The 17,202-nt window shown below is 41.8% G+C and overlaps 1 protein-coding gene across 1 annotated transcript; it reads left to right on the top strand.

Moving 5' to 3' along the window:
• Positions 1 to 11,376: 11,376 nt before the first annotated feature.
• Positions 11,377 to 16,753, top strand: fam43a (family with sequence similarity 43 member A). The gene has a single exon (XM_072255286.1). It carries the CDS (start codon positions 11,546 to 11,548, stop codon positions 12,611 to 12,613), a length of 1,068 nt encoding a protein of 355 aa, XP_072111387.1. The 5' UTR covers positions 11,377 to 11,545; the 3' UTR covers positions 12,614 to 16,753.
• Positions 16,754 to 17,202: the final 449 nt, after the last annotated feature.

Raw genomic sequence — 17,202 nt, 5'->3', positions numbered from 1 at the left:
AGCATTAAACTCCATCTGCCATCTTTCAGCCCACTCTTCTAACTGGCCTAAATCTCCCTGCAAGCTTTGAAAACCTACTTCATTATCCACAACTCCACCTATCTTAGTATCATCTGCATTCTTGCTTGTCCAATTTACCACCCCATCATCCAGATCATTAATATATATGGCAAACAACATTGGACCCAGTACAGGTCCCTGAGGCACAACGCTACACACCGTCCTCCAATCTGACACGCAGTTATCCACCACTCTTCTTTGGTGTCTCCCATCTAGCCACTGCTGAATCCATTTTACTACTTCAATATTAATGCCTAACAATTGAATCTTCCTAACTAACCTTCCGTGTGGAACCTTGTCAAAGGCCTTCTGAAGTCCATATAGACAACATCCACCGCTTTACCCTCGTCAACTTTCCTAGTAACCTCTTCAAAAAATTCAATAAGATTTGTCAAACATGACCATCCACGCACGATTCCATGTTGACTGTTCCTAATCAGACCCTGTCTATCCGGATAATTATATGTACCATCTCTAAGAATACTTTCCATCAATTTACCCACCACTGACGTTAAATTCACAGGCCGATAATTGCTAGGTTTACTCCTAGAACCCTTTTTAAACAATGGAACCACATGAGCAATACACCAATCCTCTGGCACCATCCCCGTTTCTAATGACATTTGAAATATTTCTGTCAGAGCCCCTGCTATTTCCACATTAACTTCCCTGAAAGTCCTAGGGAATATCTTGTCCGGACCCGGAGACTTATCCACTTCTATATTCCTTAAAAGCCCCAGTACTTCCTCTTCTTTAATCATCATACTTTCCATAACTACCCTACTTGTTTCCTTTACCTTACACAATTCAATATTCTTCTCCTTAGTGAATACCGAAGAAAAGAAATTGTTCAAAATCTCCCCCATCTTTTTTGGCTCCGCACATAGCCATCCACTCTGATTCTCCAAGGGACCAATTTTAACCCTCAATATCCTTTTGCTATTAATATAACTGTAGAAACCTTTTGGATTCATTTTCACCTTTCTTGCCAAAGCAGCCTCGTATCTTCTTGCAACACACATCAAAGTTGCTGGTGAACACAGCAGCCCAGGCAGCATCTTTAGGAAGAGGTACAGTCAACCTTTCAGGCCGAGACCCTTCGTCAGGGCTAACTGAAGGAAGAGCTAGTAAGAGATTTGAAAGTGGGAGGGGGAGAGGGATATCCAAACTGACAGGAGAAGACAGGATGGGGAGGGATGGAGCCAAGAGCTGGACAGGTGATTGGCAAAAGGGATATGAGAGGATCATGGGACAGGAGGCCCAGGGAGAAGGAAAAGGGGGAGGAGGGAAAAACCCAGAGGATGGGTAGGGGGTATAGTCAGAGGGACAGAGGGAGAAAAAGGAGAGAGAGAGAAAGAATGTGTGTGTATATAAATAAATAACGGATGGGGTACGAGGGGGAGGTGGGGCATTAGCGGAAGTTTGAGAAGTCATCCCATTCATTACTTATTTTTATACACACATTCTTTCTCTCATTTTCCTTTTTCTCCCTCTGCCCCTCTCACTATACCCCTTACCCATCCTCTGGGTTTTGCCCCCCTCCCCCTTTTCCTTCTCCCTGGGCCTCCTGTCCCATGATCTCGTATTCCTTTTGCCGATCACCTGTCCAGCTCTTGGCTCCATCCCTCCCCCTCCTGTCATCTCCTATCATTTCGGATCTCCCCCTCCCCCTCCCACTCTCAAATCTCTTACTAGCTCTTCCTTCAGTTAGTCCTGACGAAGGGTTTCGGCCCGAAACGTTGACTGTACCTCTTCCTAGAGATGCTGCCTGGCCTGCTGCGTTCACCAGCAATTTTGATGTGTGTTGCTTGAATTTCCAGCATCTGCAGAATTCCTCGTGTTTGCGCTCGTATCTTCTTTTAGCTTTTCTAATTTCTTTCTTAAGATTCTTTTTACATTCTTTATATTCCTCGAGCACCTCATTAACTCCAAGCTGCCTATATTTATTGTAGATCCCTCTCTTTTTCCGAACCAAGTTTCCAATATCCCTTGAAAACCATGGCTCTCTCAAACTTTTAACCTTTCCTTTCAACCTAACAGGAACATAAAGATCCTGTACCCTCAAAATTCCACCTTTAAATGACCTCCATTTCTCTTTTACATCCTTCCCATAAAACAAATTGTCCCAATTCACTCCTTCTAAATCCTTTCACATCTCCTCAAAGTTAGCCTTTCTCCAATCAAAAATCTCAATCCTGGGTCCAGTCCTATCCTTCTCCATAATTATATTGAAACTAATGGTACTGTGATCACTGGACTCGAAGTGCTCCCCAACACAAACCTCCGTCACCTGCCCTATCTCATTCCCTAACAGAAGATCCAACACTGCCCCTTCTCTAGTTGGTACCTCTATGTATTGCTCCAAAAAACTATCTTGCACACATTTTACAAACTCCAAACCATCTAGCCCTTTTACAGAATGGGCTTCCCAGTCTATGTGTGGAAAATTAAAATCTCCCACAATCACAACCTTGTGCTTACTACAAATATCTATCTCCTTACAAATTTGCTCCTCCAGTTCTCAGTCCCCATTTGGTGGTCTATAATACACATAATAGGAACGTAATAGACTCAAAGGGCTGAAAGGCTCATTCATTTAGCTACCTAGTTGCATCTGTAAAGAGGCTGTATGTCTATTTTATGGAATTTTTAATTGATAACCATATATGTTAACAGGTATTTCTTTATGAAATAATAAGGTGTTGTACTCCATAACCTTTGGCAGATCTGAGGTTAAAAGAAAATTACATATTATATATGCTTATTAGATTTCCTGGCAAAATTCGGAGCTAGTAGTTGGCCACACACTTTCTGATCACCAACTATTGTAGAACAATGATTTTCAATCCATTCTTTATGAATTGGCTAATACCTAACAGAGGGGAAACATTTGCTATGTGTGTTTCATTTCTTTTGGGTTTAGAATGGATAATTTATAATTCATGAAAGCATCCTAGCAAACTGTCCTTCCTAAATGATGTAGAAGTACATCAATTAACCTGCAAAGAAATCAAATTTGCAACAAAAGTTATGGAACGAATTGAACCTGCTTAGTTTCTGAACATGAGAGTAATTTGTAACAGGGCCAAAATCATGCTTCCAGGATTCTCTTTCACATTTGCTGCACTCTACATTGAATTATAGTCACATTATTTGGGTGAAACTGTTGTGGGAAATCACACCTACCAAATCACAGCTCCCTCAAACAATTCGGATTTTATCCAGCCACTCATGTTTTTTCTCTGCCCTGTGGAATGTACAAAAAAAAACACATTTCCCTCCATTGAGGCTCCAAAGTGCTTTAAATCAAGTGTGTTACATGCTTCGTTTGTCACAAGTCACATGCCAAAAGCTAGGTTGTTTTTTCCAAGGGCAATAAATCCTCTGATTAACCTCCATAAGAGAATACATGGAGTCCATTCTCAGTGTGATTCAGACTACGCTATAGCAGTCCAAAACCTGAAGGTACATCACAATTCAGCATCAATACTTGGCACCCCTTTGTTTACCATCCATTTGTTGTGCGCATAGCACTGAGATAAACATTTAGAAATTGAGTTCACCCTTTCTGTTTGGGCTACATTGGCACAGTTTGCAGAACAAACAAAAAGGAAGGAAATTAGTGAAAAGTTAAAAATGATCCTGTACCAAATTTTTTCCACACATTTCCAAATGCTGGCAGCTGGCAGAGAACATTCTCATTGGCAGCCATGGGAGAGCAGCAGAAAAGGCCTCCATGAAAGTAAAGAAAGGAGGGAGCTATGGTGGGAAATGGGCGTCACCGTGCTTCCCTATGTGTCCAGGCACACCTCCTTCCCCTGCAATCACTAGTGGAAACTGATGGTCATTGCAAAATAGCCTAGTATGCAAATTGCATCTAATGTACAAAAACAGCAATTTCAAGCCAGAGGTCTTTCCTTAACAGTGAAGAGATACCGTAGTTATTGAGATAATGGCAGAAACATGTTTCATTAATTGTTTAGGAATACATTTCTCTATTGGCATATCATCAAAAATCATCAGATCTTCCCTATGCAAAGATTCAAGCATAAAAGTAGAATAAAATGCATTGGAATGTGGAATAAACAGAAAAATGGGGCAATAGCTGAATGCACCACTTTATATTCTGGAAGATGTTAGCTGATAGAATAATACTATTTTACCCTTGCATTTCAGTATATTTCAGCTGAGAATATATTATGTTTAATTTTAAAATTCAAAGAAATTGTCCAAAAATAACAGCCGTGTGTACAAGTAGCTTAATTAGTGCTTTTCTGTTGACAGATAATAGCAGGGACTGAATGAATGCAGATTCTAACTTGGATTTCATTAGTTGTGGTTTTGGGGTAAGATTTTATCACCAGTAGAGAACTTGATTCTGCTTAATTTGCGGACATGAGATTAATTTGTAACAGGGCCAAAGTCAGTTTCCAGTATTCTTTTTCACATTTGCCTTACTCTACATTGAATTATGATCACAATGCCATATTACTTGTGCAGCTTACTGAGTGAAATTGTTGTGGGAAATCTGTCTCCCCAAACAATTTTGATCTTACTATGCCACTCGTGTTTTTCTCTGCCCTGTGGAAAACACAAAGAAAACAGATTTCTCTCCATTGAGTGCTCCAAAGTGCATAGAGAAAAAAAAAGGAAAAATGAAGGCAAAGGCGGTGATGTCATTCCTATAAATCACAACTTCCATTTGAATGCAGTGTAGCTAAGGGCCTTGAAAAAGCGTATTAAGGTAGAATGAGGGAGCAGGAAACTAATCAAACAATCTAAATGATCTTTTCTAATTAAACTCAAGTCTTCACTCTTGACATCCAAGTAATTCTGAGCATTGAATTCCAAACAATTACTTATTAGCATTTTAAAATATTCCTGTTTCTTCAATGTTATTACAGCTTGCTATAAACAAATTAACTGCTCCGAATCCCTCCTTCATGGCAGTGAACATTCCTCAAAAGTAATTCTTAATTTATTTTGAAGTACTAAGTGACATCTCAGTCATGAAAGGCTCTGTATAAATGCAAATTATTTCTTCAATTTTAGAAGCTAATAATAACCATATAATTAATGTAAATATAAAAGTTAAAAATTAGATATTGCAAGAGTGCACTTCTAAAAAAAGGGCAAGTTCATCAATCATTGTTTCAGAAATCCCACGACAGTATCTCAAAGCTGTTTACTGCAGTTCAAAGTGACGTGAGAAGAATTTGAAATATGTACATATTATTTTATTAGTTTGTTCCATGAAGGCTACATTAAGATGCCATATTCCATTATAATTGTGTCAAATTTATTATAACTATGTCTAGATTCATTAAGAAATCAAATATAAGGTTAGCATAAAATGAAAGGCTACAACAATTTCTAATTAAATTTACTCATGCTAGTTTTAAAAGGTTACTGCAGACTATTTTACCTCATCAGGCTTTGGCTTAAACCATCATATTGAGTAAACAAGTAAACAGTCATTGTTTAGGGTCTTGGGCTTCTGTCCTCAGGGAAAAATCAGTAATTGAATATTTGTTGTTATTGCCAACAGGTGGCACTATTTCATTACATCCCAAGAGCCCAGGAAATAACATCAAATGCCTATGAACTTTAGATTCCTCTCTTGTTAATTGTAAACTGAAGGATCAATCATTCAGCTACAAAATAGATTTTTTCTTATTGATCATAAATCTGGTAGCTCTGAATTGATGTACACTGCACTGTTTTTAATTAGGATAAGATGCAGTATCCAATAACAGTGAAAATATCAGGTATGCCAGAGATGGAAATCGCATGTTTTCAGAACAGCAGTGCCATGCCTCATGGACACTTTCTCAGTTCATGAATGGTATCTCATGTGCAGATGGTCATTAGTGAGGTAAAGCATGTGGGCCACAATATTTTTGAGGGCATTGGTAAGCCCTGTTTAGGGCAAATTCTGAAATTCATTGATGTCAGCATATCCAATTTAGAGGTTAAATTAACACTGATTAATTAATACTTGTTAATATTGACTACTGCACAAAAGTAAATTGCTGATAGCACAAACTGCCTACATCCAAAGTAATGGAAATGAGTTCATCTCATATCGAAATCTTGGCACCCTTCTGGAGAATATTGCATTCAGCTCCCAAATTACTTTGTGTGAAATTTTACAAAAAGATGGCAGCTAGGAGGCAGGAGAATGGGGTTGTAAGGGAAAATGAATCAGCCATGATCAAACGACAGAGCAGACTTGGGCCAAATGGCCTAATTCTGCTAATATGTCTTATGCTCTTCATGTGGATAATTCTATAAATCAGCAAGGGGATCAGAACTCACGAAATTTCTACAACCATTAAATCTGCTGTACGCCAAATTGTTGCTCTCTTTATTATCATGATATCAGACTTTTGCCAGCCCTCATTGTGCATTCTAATTTTGCCAGTGTCTCCAACCTTAAACATTGGTTTAAGCAGCTTATAATCACATTGCATCCCCTAAAAGAGCTAAAGGCAATGAAAATTGTCTTAGATCTCTTGATAGTAGGTAGACATGGTATAGCTTCAGGAAGTATAGGATGCCACATGTGATTCTAGGATGCCACACTGGGTGGTACAGTGAATGAGATTGTGAAGAGAGATGACCTGTACTCATTTGGACTCAAGACAGGTAAAGGGCCCATAGCAAAAACTGCAAAGATCTCACATGCTTAGTATCTTCAAATGCCACGTCTCACAAAAAGTGTCTGTAATATTACATTGATTTGCCTTCCATCAGTAACCAACAAAACATCTCTATCATTCAACTTTTGGGGTTAAGCTTCATAAACACACACATTAACCAGTGCTCCAAGATTTGCGTTTGTATTCCACAACTTCCCAACTATTCCACTATGGCAATCATATCACCCAAACACACCTCTCTCTATCAGGATTAGGTGGGTGCAACTAGTGCTAGAACCTGGGCTCACCAGTGCCAGTGTCTACACTAGCACCAACATCGGTGCTAAGACCAGAGCCTACACCAAAACCAGCCTCATCTCCTGTGTGAGTGACAGCAACAATGCAACCACTGCTGCCAAGAGTATTATCAGCATCAGCACAAGACCAGAGCAAGCATCTGAGGCAGAGCCAATACCAGTAACACCACAGGTCCCGCACCAGTGCCAGCAACAAGTACCAACGCCCGCACCATCACCAAAGCCAGCACGAGTACCAGCACCATCAACAGCATCAGCCAGCACAGACACCAATACCTGCAGCAAGATGCATGCAAGCAACAGCTGTACTCCCAGCACCAGCACCAGTGCCAACAAGCTGGCAAGCAATAGGTATGGGTGCAACACTTCACTGCAGACAAAGTTCATGGCCAGCAGCAAGTCAAAACTTGTTGGAGAGGATGAGTTTCCATTCTTAATCCTCATCCCAGTTCATGTTCAGCCCGAGATCAATTGTCCAATTGTTAATATCTGATTGACAATTGGCTTATAGTATGAACATACAGCTTTTTGTGTGCTTTCTGCACCATCAACCAACCCATTCATTCAGGTGATGGTGATAAAAGGGTGGAAAGACAGTGAAGAGAAGGCCCTGATCCTACTCCATTTCCATGTTCACCAGCTCAGGTATGTTTCTACAGGAGATGTAATTGGTATCTGGGGAGTAATTGGGCATGAATGTGCTGCAGCCAGGGCAGGGCAAAAGGGTACCAGAAATACCAAACCGCAGATAGCGAGCTTTGCTGTAGACAACTCAGATGAAGACTTAGGAAGCTCAGCCTACGAAGGCTGACATGGAATGCTTAGTGCATTCAGCTATCTTCCCAGGAGTCTTCCACACAAGCAGGAGTGAGGCAGGAATACGGAAGAGACCAATGCTTCAGGTTTGTACAGATCTTGGAACGCAGCCAGACCTAGCCACGACGGACTATCTAATGAGACTTGTTTCAGCTGCTGCTGCACCATAAGCAGAGGCTATACATGTTAGGCTGCTGCAGTGGAAGCCCAGAATTTATACACTGAAGCTGAATTTGCACTTGCTAGGCAAGCTCAGAATAATTCTTCCATGGATGTGAATGCCAGTATTGAAAAGGACTTATGTGATCCCTGCTGTCCAGCTCCAGGGTTGTTAATGATTGTCATAGCACCACTTTGGTTGTTGCTATGATTTTGTGAAGAACAAATCTATTATCTACTCTCACTACCACTATGATCATTCTACTGGTGCTCTTGCAGCTGTCTATCATCCAACCTATCAGCTCAGGTCACTGTTGCTGAGATGAGGAAGTACAGACTGAGGTCATGCCTTCTAGGTCAAGTGATATTCAAGGTTGCATCCTGTGGCCATCTGAAATTCCTTCAATACTGGCCAACGTCATTCCAACATTCAAGGTGTGTCCACTTGAGAAACACTTCAGAGTTCAGACAAAAGTGCACAACAAGCAGGCACTGCATGGATACTGGCCATTGACCAGCCTGAGGCATGTGTAGGTCATGGACCAATTCGACACCTAGAAAGTGTAAGTCAACCTTTGAATTCATTTGTGATGTCCACAATGCAAAGTCACCCTGCTTCATTTAGCAAGGCTGCAAACTTGGCCAAGCTGCCTGCTCACTCTGACTTGTTGCTTTCTTCCAAGAGGCAAGAGATGGTAAAGAATCAATGTACCTCACGTCCTCAGAGGTGAGTTTTGGATTACTACTGCTGGAACTTGGCTTCTCTTGATGTCGAGAGTATTTCTCTCCTTCTTGCTCCTCCCTCTCTGTGCAGGTTGCTCTGCTCTACATACGTTCTGAACATACTCTCAGAGTACACATTGTAGGGTGGCTTCCATACCTTTGGCAGTCATTGTAGAAGTCTTGAATGCAAACTCCATGAGCACTAAAAGGCTCCTTCTTCTACTTTCAAATCCTGAAGAATTTTGGAAGCACATCACTTGAGTTAACATTCAATGAGTCACCAGTACTGGTTACACCTTCAAATGGCACAGGTCAGTGGTCTGTCCTATTGCAGAACATTTGCTCAGACATGCATATTAAACACATGACACATTTGAAGAAATTGACATTAAATCAGCACTGCATGTTGATTGATGTCATCACTTATCTACCGCCAAATGATAGCATGACATGCACTCGTGTCCTTCCCAAAATTGAGGCAGTGCAAGACCAGCAAGCAAAGGACATCAAAATGGATGCAAAGCAACACCCATACTGCCTAATTATGGCACCAGTCAGCCAGTATTGTATCATTCTTGTCCTTCTCCTTTTCTAGAGGTCAAATGTACATTGAAGGTTACATGAAAATAGGTTACAGACTTAACAGTGGAGCCAGCTTCTGTTACAATGTTCTCTTTATTTGTATGCATTAACTCTCTGAACCTATTGATTCATTTGTAATCTCACTGCAGCAGAATTGCAACATAAATAATTCTACCACAATTTTTATTCAATAAAAAATTGATTTGGTGCTTAGAATTTTTGAGTATTGTCACACAGCAGTTCTTCTATTATTTTCAACAACAATAAAATGAGCAAAACAAATCTTACTTGTGAAAGAAATGAGAAATACACCACACTTTCAATTATACAACCTATTGCGTAGTGTCTTGGAAACAGAACATCACACTCCTTGCATTATTTTTTCCAACTATTCAATCCAACAAATTCAAGATTTACTGGTTAGATTACAGTACAGCAAAGTTTTGTCAGGTTTGAGTCCTCAATTGAGTTACTGCTCTCCTTTGATGAAGTTAATAACTTAAAATGAGATTCCATGGAACTTTGAATTACTGACTCCAGAACAGAAAGTAACAACTTCCAATGATATTGCTCCTCTACAAATAAAAGCCTTCTGAGGTGCTTAACAGCATGTTCAGCTACTGATGGAAGTGGTTGAACCTGACAGTGAGTAATTGAGAAAGATCCAGCTCTGCCTCACAATTGGATATCAGGCTAACGAAAAACTAGGTTTAAGTACCAGAATCAGATTTAATATCACTGTCTTCTATGAGTGAAATGTGTTGTTTTACACAGCAGTGTAATCGCAAAGACATACAAATCTAGAAATTACAAAACCGTAGTGCAAAAAAAAGGAATAACGAGATAATCCAATCACAAACAAGAGAAAATCTGCAGATGCTGTAAATCCAAGCAACGCACATAAAGTGCTGGAGGACATCGACAGGCCAGGTATCATCCAGGAAAAAAAATACAGTCGATATTTTGGGCTGAGACCCTTCGTGCTGAAGGGTCTTGGCCCGAAATATCAACTGTGCTCTTCTCCATAGATGCTGCCTGGCCTGCTGAATAATGAGCTAATAAGTCCATGATTTCATGGACTGTTATGAAACCTAGTGGCTGGGAGAAGAAGCTGTAAAAGCAGTATTTGTTGTTTAATATTTAATGTCGTTTCCAGTACACAAGTTTAAAGGAGAACAAAGTAATTGTTACTCCAGATCCAATGCACCACAAAAACACAAAAGATAAAGAACACAATTACTTTTTAAAAACATAATAAATATAAATACATAAGCTAGCTTATATGCAGTACATAGATTGGTGGTATGTCCATAAGGTGATGCTAAGCTGTACATACAGGAAATAATAAAGTAGTGGTGGAGTTAGTGGGGTGGTGGCCTTACTGCTTGGGGAAGGTAACTGTTTTTGACTCTGGTGGTCCTGGCATAAGTAGCCTCCTCCCCGATGGGAGTGGGACAGTCAGTCCATAAGCAGCACAGCAGCAGAGGTAGAAGAAAATCGGGAGGGAATTAATTTTTTGAGTTTTAGCAGCCCCAGGAACAGCCGTCACTGAGCCCCAGGCTGCCGGGGTCTTTCTGACGGCAGGCGGCGGTGCAGCTTCTCCAAGCTGTACGGCACCGGCAATTCCCAGTGGAAAGTGTATCAAGGTGGCCTTAAAAGTGGACACTTCGGCCGGTTGAAGAGTTTCATTGTTCCAAGGAATATTCTCTTACCCACCAGCTTCTTGGTATTAATACCTGAACATACCCTCGGCCGCTTTACCTCTCTCATCAGCATGAGCTCAGGAATCTTGCGTAATGCGTTCATGAATAAATTATTTTCTTTTCTCTCTCTCTCTGTTTTGGTGACAAAACATTCACAAGCAAAAACATTAGTTGATTCGTAATTGGTCTCAATTGGCGTGCAGCGAGCGCTGGGCATTCGTGATCGAGTGTCACCTCAATGTTGGCGAAGAGCCAGCAGCGGTTCCCAGGCATTCGAACGGTTAACTGCTCTATCTCCTCGGGAACTTCCTCAATCTGGTCCTCGGTTGCTCCTCCCCACTCCGATGACTGGATGGTTCGTCCCAGTTGATATTTACAGCTCTCTACCTCGGACCATTGGAACTTACACGAGTCAGTGTAAGGAACATGATCAGCCGAGAGCCTGTCCAGTACGGGCATGGAAACGGCCGCGGCGCTCACCTCCCCGCAGCTATAGCACTGTAAGCAAATTGATAATATTGATCAATATATTTATGCATCAGCGATGCTACCTTGGAAGAAAAATAAATTTGATTTAATCGAGAAGCAGCAGGGAAAGCAGCTCGGCTACTCTGTGAGTTTGAACTGTAACACTATCACCTCGCTCGCCCGCGCCTGCCCGGACGTGGTGGCGGACAGTGCCCTCAACCGGGTCTGCAGCATGTTCAAATCCAAAAGGAGGAAGATCAAGATCACGGGCGAGGATCCCACCTACACGGTGCTGTACCTCGGCAACGCCGCCACCATTCAATCCAAAGGCGAAGGCTGCGCCGATGTGGCGGTGACCAAGATCTGGAGCAAGAGCGAGCAAGGCAAGAACGGCACCAGGATGAAGCTGACCATTAGCTCCCAGGGAATCCGCATGGTTCACGTAGACGGCAAGGCAAGGAGACCGGGTCACCTGTACCTCCTGCACAGGATCACCTACTGCGTGGCAGATCCCCAATCTCCGAAAATCTTCGCCTGGATCTACAGGCACGAACTGAAGCACAAGGCTGTGATGCTCAGGTGTCACGCCGTGCTGGTCTCCAAGCCCGAGAAAGCAAAGGCAATGGCCCTCCTCCTCTACCAGACCTCCAGCAACGCCCTGGCCGAGTTCAAGAGGCTGAAGAGGAGGGACGACGCCAGGCACCAGCAACAGAAGCTGGTCGGGGAGCAGAGCATTCCCTTGGTCCCGCTGAGGAAGCTGATGAACGGCCAGTGCAGCTACAAGCCTCCGGTGGAGAGGAGCAGAAGCGCCCCGAAGCTGGGCTCTATCACCGAGGACCTGGTGGGGGAGGAGGAGGAACAGAGAGCCCTGCTGGAGATCAGCCTGGAGTACGAGGACATCCTGGGCAGAACAGAGCCCTCGGCCAGCGACGAGCACCAGAGCTTTACCGAGCTTATCAGTGACCTGGGCGAATTGACGATAGGCAACGATGTCCAGTTACTGAGGGCTGATCTACGAGTTACTAGACTGCTGTCCGGCGAAAGCACTAGCAGCGAGTCGTCGCTGGGCAGCGGCACCAGCGACCAGGACGCGGTGGCAGCAGCAGACGACAGTGAGGAAGGCGATCTACAAGAGATGGGATAATTGTATCCGTCCTCGGAACCGGCAGCGATCACATCCCGCGTGTTGCCTCTCACCTTCCCTGTACCTCATCTTTACTGTAACTTTAAGATGGAAAAAAGAGGAAGAACTTCGTGCAATTCGGGAAAATGCATGCACAAAATGCTTTTCAAAAGGACATTGTCTGGCTTACAATTTTGCGCCAACTTTATTCGTACCCTAAATGAGTAAGTAGAAGATTTAACACTTAGAAATGGAAGTTGCGATGTGTGAGCCGGTCTGGTCTCTCTTACAATGAACTTCCTATGGAAGTAGCGACAATGATGGCTGACGCTGGGACACGATTTGTGTCGGTAATATGACCGGCAACATGCTGCCCTTCTGAAAGTCCCCTCCCCCTATTCACTGCGGAGGCGGCAAGGTGGCCGCGGTGACCGGTTGCTCACCATCGTCTGCCGCTATCCTGTAACCAAGGGCAGGGAAGCGCAGCTTTGACCTGGACTAATGTTGGTATCTCAGTGGTTAGACTGGCAGGTACAGTTACAGCTGGGTGAACGTCTTTGTGAAGTCAGGCCGGGATGTGGTTTACAAGACAAAACCATCAGGCTATGGCAATTAAATAAACACTCGGTCAGATGCAGTAGCCGCACTGGAAAATTTAAGGCGACGTTGAAGGTTAGTGGCGTACATCTGAATACACTCTGTTGGTCTCCAAACGCAACCTCAGTTGACCGGTTTTGTAGGGTGGTGCTCTTGAGTGCTTGAGAACATGAAGACAATATTGACTCAGGCTATGTTCAGGTGTTCCCCAGGTACAATGCTTTAATCCATTTCACACCTTTACATGGGGCACTGAGAGGCCTGGTCTATAAAATGAGACAGAATTATTTGCTGCTTGCCTTGCCTTAGAGGAGCGGGAGTCTGACGGGCTCCATAAGGGAGAGAGGGAGGGAGCCTGCAACATATTTCTTTAACCTCCACCTCCATTCCACTCTTACATCTGCTGGAGAAGATCTTCTGTCTTCAGAGTGACCATGGGAATGTTCAATTGTATCAAGTCTATCACTGGATTTGTGGTAATTTGGCCTGACGGCCAATTAAAGGCAAATCTGGAGCTGATCCCTTGGGGCTTAGCTCACAGTCACTTTACAGATTCCACACCTATAGTCAGCTGCTAATCATCCATGCCCCCTCCCACACACACAGACTTACACACACATACCAAACACAGGCAGATGCAGACACACATATAGCAAAGAATATATTTGGTGCATTAGGACAGTGTTATTCAATCACTTCCCATCTTGTATTTTTAATTTGAAATATCCTCATTTGTTGAATAAAAGCTTAATGAAAGATAAAATTATATTCATCAGTTTTAGTGTTGCATTCTCTCCAAATTCATTTTTCCACAGGTTTAATTTTTATATGCTTCATGTCAGTTTCCTCTTTTTAAAATACAGGTGATTATTTTCTCCCTACTATCTTGTGTTCTCATTTCTTACCACATTTCTCTTTGTGCACCAGTGAGAGAAAGGCAGTCACACTTTGCCTTGTGGCTTCAAAATCTCCAGCTTTTGTCAGATTACACAGAGAGTCACAGAGCACTACAGTGCAGGAGATGGCCCTTGGGGTCATCTATTATACTGAGTCCGAACCAGGTTCAATATCACTCACATATGGGGTGAAATTTGTTATTTTGGTGTAAATTAAGTTGTGCATAAAGAGAGAGAGAGAAAAAAATACTGACTCAGTGTTCATGGGTTCGTTGTCCATTCAGAAATCTGATGGCGGAGGGGAAGAGGCCATTCCTGAAACACTGAGTGTGTGTCTTCAGGCTCCTGTACCTCCTCCTTGATGGTAGCAACGAGAAGAGAGCATGGCCGAGGTGATGGATGCCTCATTTCGAAGTTGTCCTAAATGCTGAGGAGTCTAGGGCCCATGGAGAGGCTGGCTGAGTTCACAACTTTCTGCAGCTTGTTCCGATCCTGTGCAGTGGCCCGTCCATGCCAGATGGTGATGCAACTGGTCAGAATGCTCTCCATTATTCACCTGTAGAAATTTGCAAGTGTCATTGGTGACATAGCAATTCTCCTCAAATTCCCAATGAAATATAGTCACTATTGTGCCTTCTTTGTAATCGCATCATTATGTTGGACACAGGATAGATCCTCAAGAGATGTTGACACCCAGGAACTTGAAACTGCTCACCCTTTCCATTTCTGATTTCTCGATGAGGACTGGTGTGTGTTCCCTTGACTTCCCTTTCCTGAAGCTCACAAATACTTTCTTGGTCCTACCGACTGAGTGTATGCTTGTTGGTGCTACACCACTCAACCAGCTGATCTATCTCACTCCTGTATGCCTCCTCATCACCATCTGAAACTCTGCCAACAATAGTTGTACCTTCAGCAAATTTATAGATGGCATTTGAGCTATGCTTAGCAACACGGTCGTGGGTGTAGAGAGAGAGTAGAGTATTGGGCTAAGTGTGCACCTTTGAGGTGTGCCAGTGTTGATTGACAGCGAGGAGGAGATATTATTTCTGATCTGTACCGACTGTGTTCTCCCAGTGAGGAAGTCAAGGATCCAGTTTCAGAGAGAGGTATAGAGGCTCAGTTTTTGGGGTTTGTTGATTAGAACTGAGGGTGTAATTGTGTTGAATTCTGAGATGTAATCAATAAGCAGCAGCCTGATGTAGACATTACAATTATTCAGGTGATGCAAGGCCAAGTGGAGAGCCAATGAGGTTGCATCCACTGTTGACCTATTGTGGTGATGGGCAAATTGCAGCAGGTTCAGGTCCCTGCTTAGGAAGCAGTTGATTCTAGCCATGACCAGCCTCTCAAAGCACTTCATCACAGTAGAAGTGAGTGTCTCTGTCAGTACTCATTGGGACAGCTCACCCTGCTCTTCTTGGGCACCTGTCTTGCCATTTTGAAGCAGACGGGATCCACCAACTGCAGCAGTAAGAACTGCGGCATTTTATTCCAATATGTAATTAGATCACAGAAAGGATACAGTTTTGATTTTAAATTAAAATTCTCAAGCATGTTTTAAGGCTGTACACATAAAAGATGTTTTCCTGATCCCATATACTGTACTTTGATTTGAGAAATGGAGAAATAATGGATGGGTAAGCCAAGTTAATGCCTTTTGAAAGAGTGTTCCTTCTGGAACATACAATATATATGAACCATCATAAATTTAAACCCATGAGATATACTATATATAATATTTAAATCTAAATATTAAATACTACAACAGAAAGACACTGCACTTTTAGATTGTGTTTTGCCTTTCAAATTAATAGTACCATGAAATTATTTCCATGGTTGAAGATATTCTGACTAAAACCCATAAGCTTGCTACAGTGGTTAATAAACCTTGCTATATTTGTGGACAGATGAAGCTTATGAGTTTGGAAGCTACTGGAAAGAGATAGCATGTCCTTTGACATAATAGTGTTTGCTTTTGATGACAGCTGTTATTCAATTATCTGTCCAGTGTGCATATTTCTCAAAGTTAATTTCCAGTAACATCAAATGAAGAAAAATGGGGAGAGACGTAAAATGGTTTGCTATTTTGCTTTCTTTCTCTTTTGCTGTTAAGCAATTTCACAACTATTTCTATTCCTTTATCAGAGTGTGATGAGATAAAGGAAAACTACTTCTTGTACATGGAAATTATTGCCTGATTTAACTGAATTGATATTCAGCGATGAATGGATTCCTTTCATTTGTGTTCTCAACTTATGGAATGGATGCTGTTTCTTTCATTCAGTGACATGCCATGGTTATTTGTCTTAAATTAAGTATTTGTTTACAATCTCTTTATTGATTCACAGAATTTACTCTTGCCTGTTACACTCTGTGGTTTGTAAATTGCACTGTTGTGAATTCTTAACCAGTATTTTATTGTCTGTAAATAGTTTTGTGACTGGATATAATATATTTCTTTGCCGTGCAAAAGAAAAGTGCACCAAGCATTGAATGTCCTCACTTCTGTACATAAAATGTGTAAATCTGTACAAGCAAGATGGATGTTATTTTTAAAATATTTGATGAAGAAGTGTCTATCGTTTTTTGTTGGCACAAAATGAAACAATAAAGTCAATGCAAAATGCCTTGTGCTGTAGTTTTAACCTAATGTCTTGCTGTGCATGACTAAATCTAAATAATAACAGCAAATTGCAAATTGGAAAAAGGCTTTCAGATTAAGGTTGATTAGCTTGTGAGCATGCCTTTATCATGTATTTAATTTACTCCAATCCATGTTAAAGGCTTAAAGGCATCTTTGATCACGACAGTTGATGTACATTTAAACCTGCTGAGAATAATAGATAAATGCACATGAAAGTGATTTGCTTTTTTTGTGATGACAGGTTTTGACACTATCAATAGCAAATCCCACTGTGAAAATAAAATAACTCTGAAAAACATATATCTAGGATATGATGTGCACAAGAAAATTACATAATTCGGGAAACATCATTTGTACTTATCGAAGTGAACAACAGCGTTGAATGAATCAACAGCATGCAGACTGGATTTGTTTCATAACACTCTAAATGGCACTCGTGTTTATTAATTGGCTTTCAACAAGATTTGAAT

Source organism: Mobula birostris, chromosome 4, assembly GCF_030028105.1.
Source record: "Mobula birostris isolate sMobBir1 chromosome 4, sMobBir1.hap1, whole genome shotgun sequence".
Taxonomy (NCBI): Eukaryota; Metazoa; Chordata; class Chondrichthyes; order Myliobatiformes; family Myliobatidae; genus Mobula; species Mobula birostris.
This window is presented reverse-complemented; position numbering and strand designations above follow the sequence as displayed.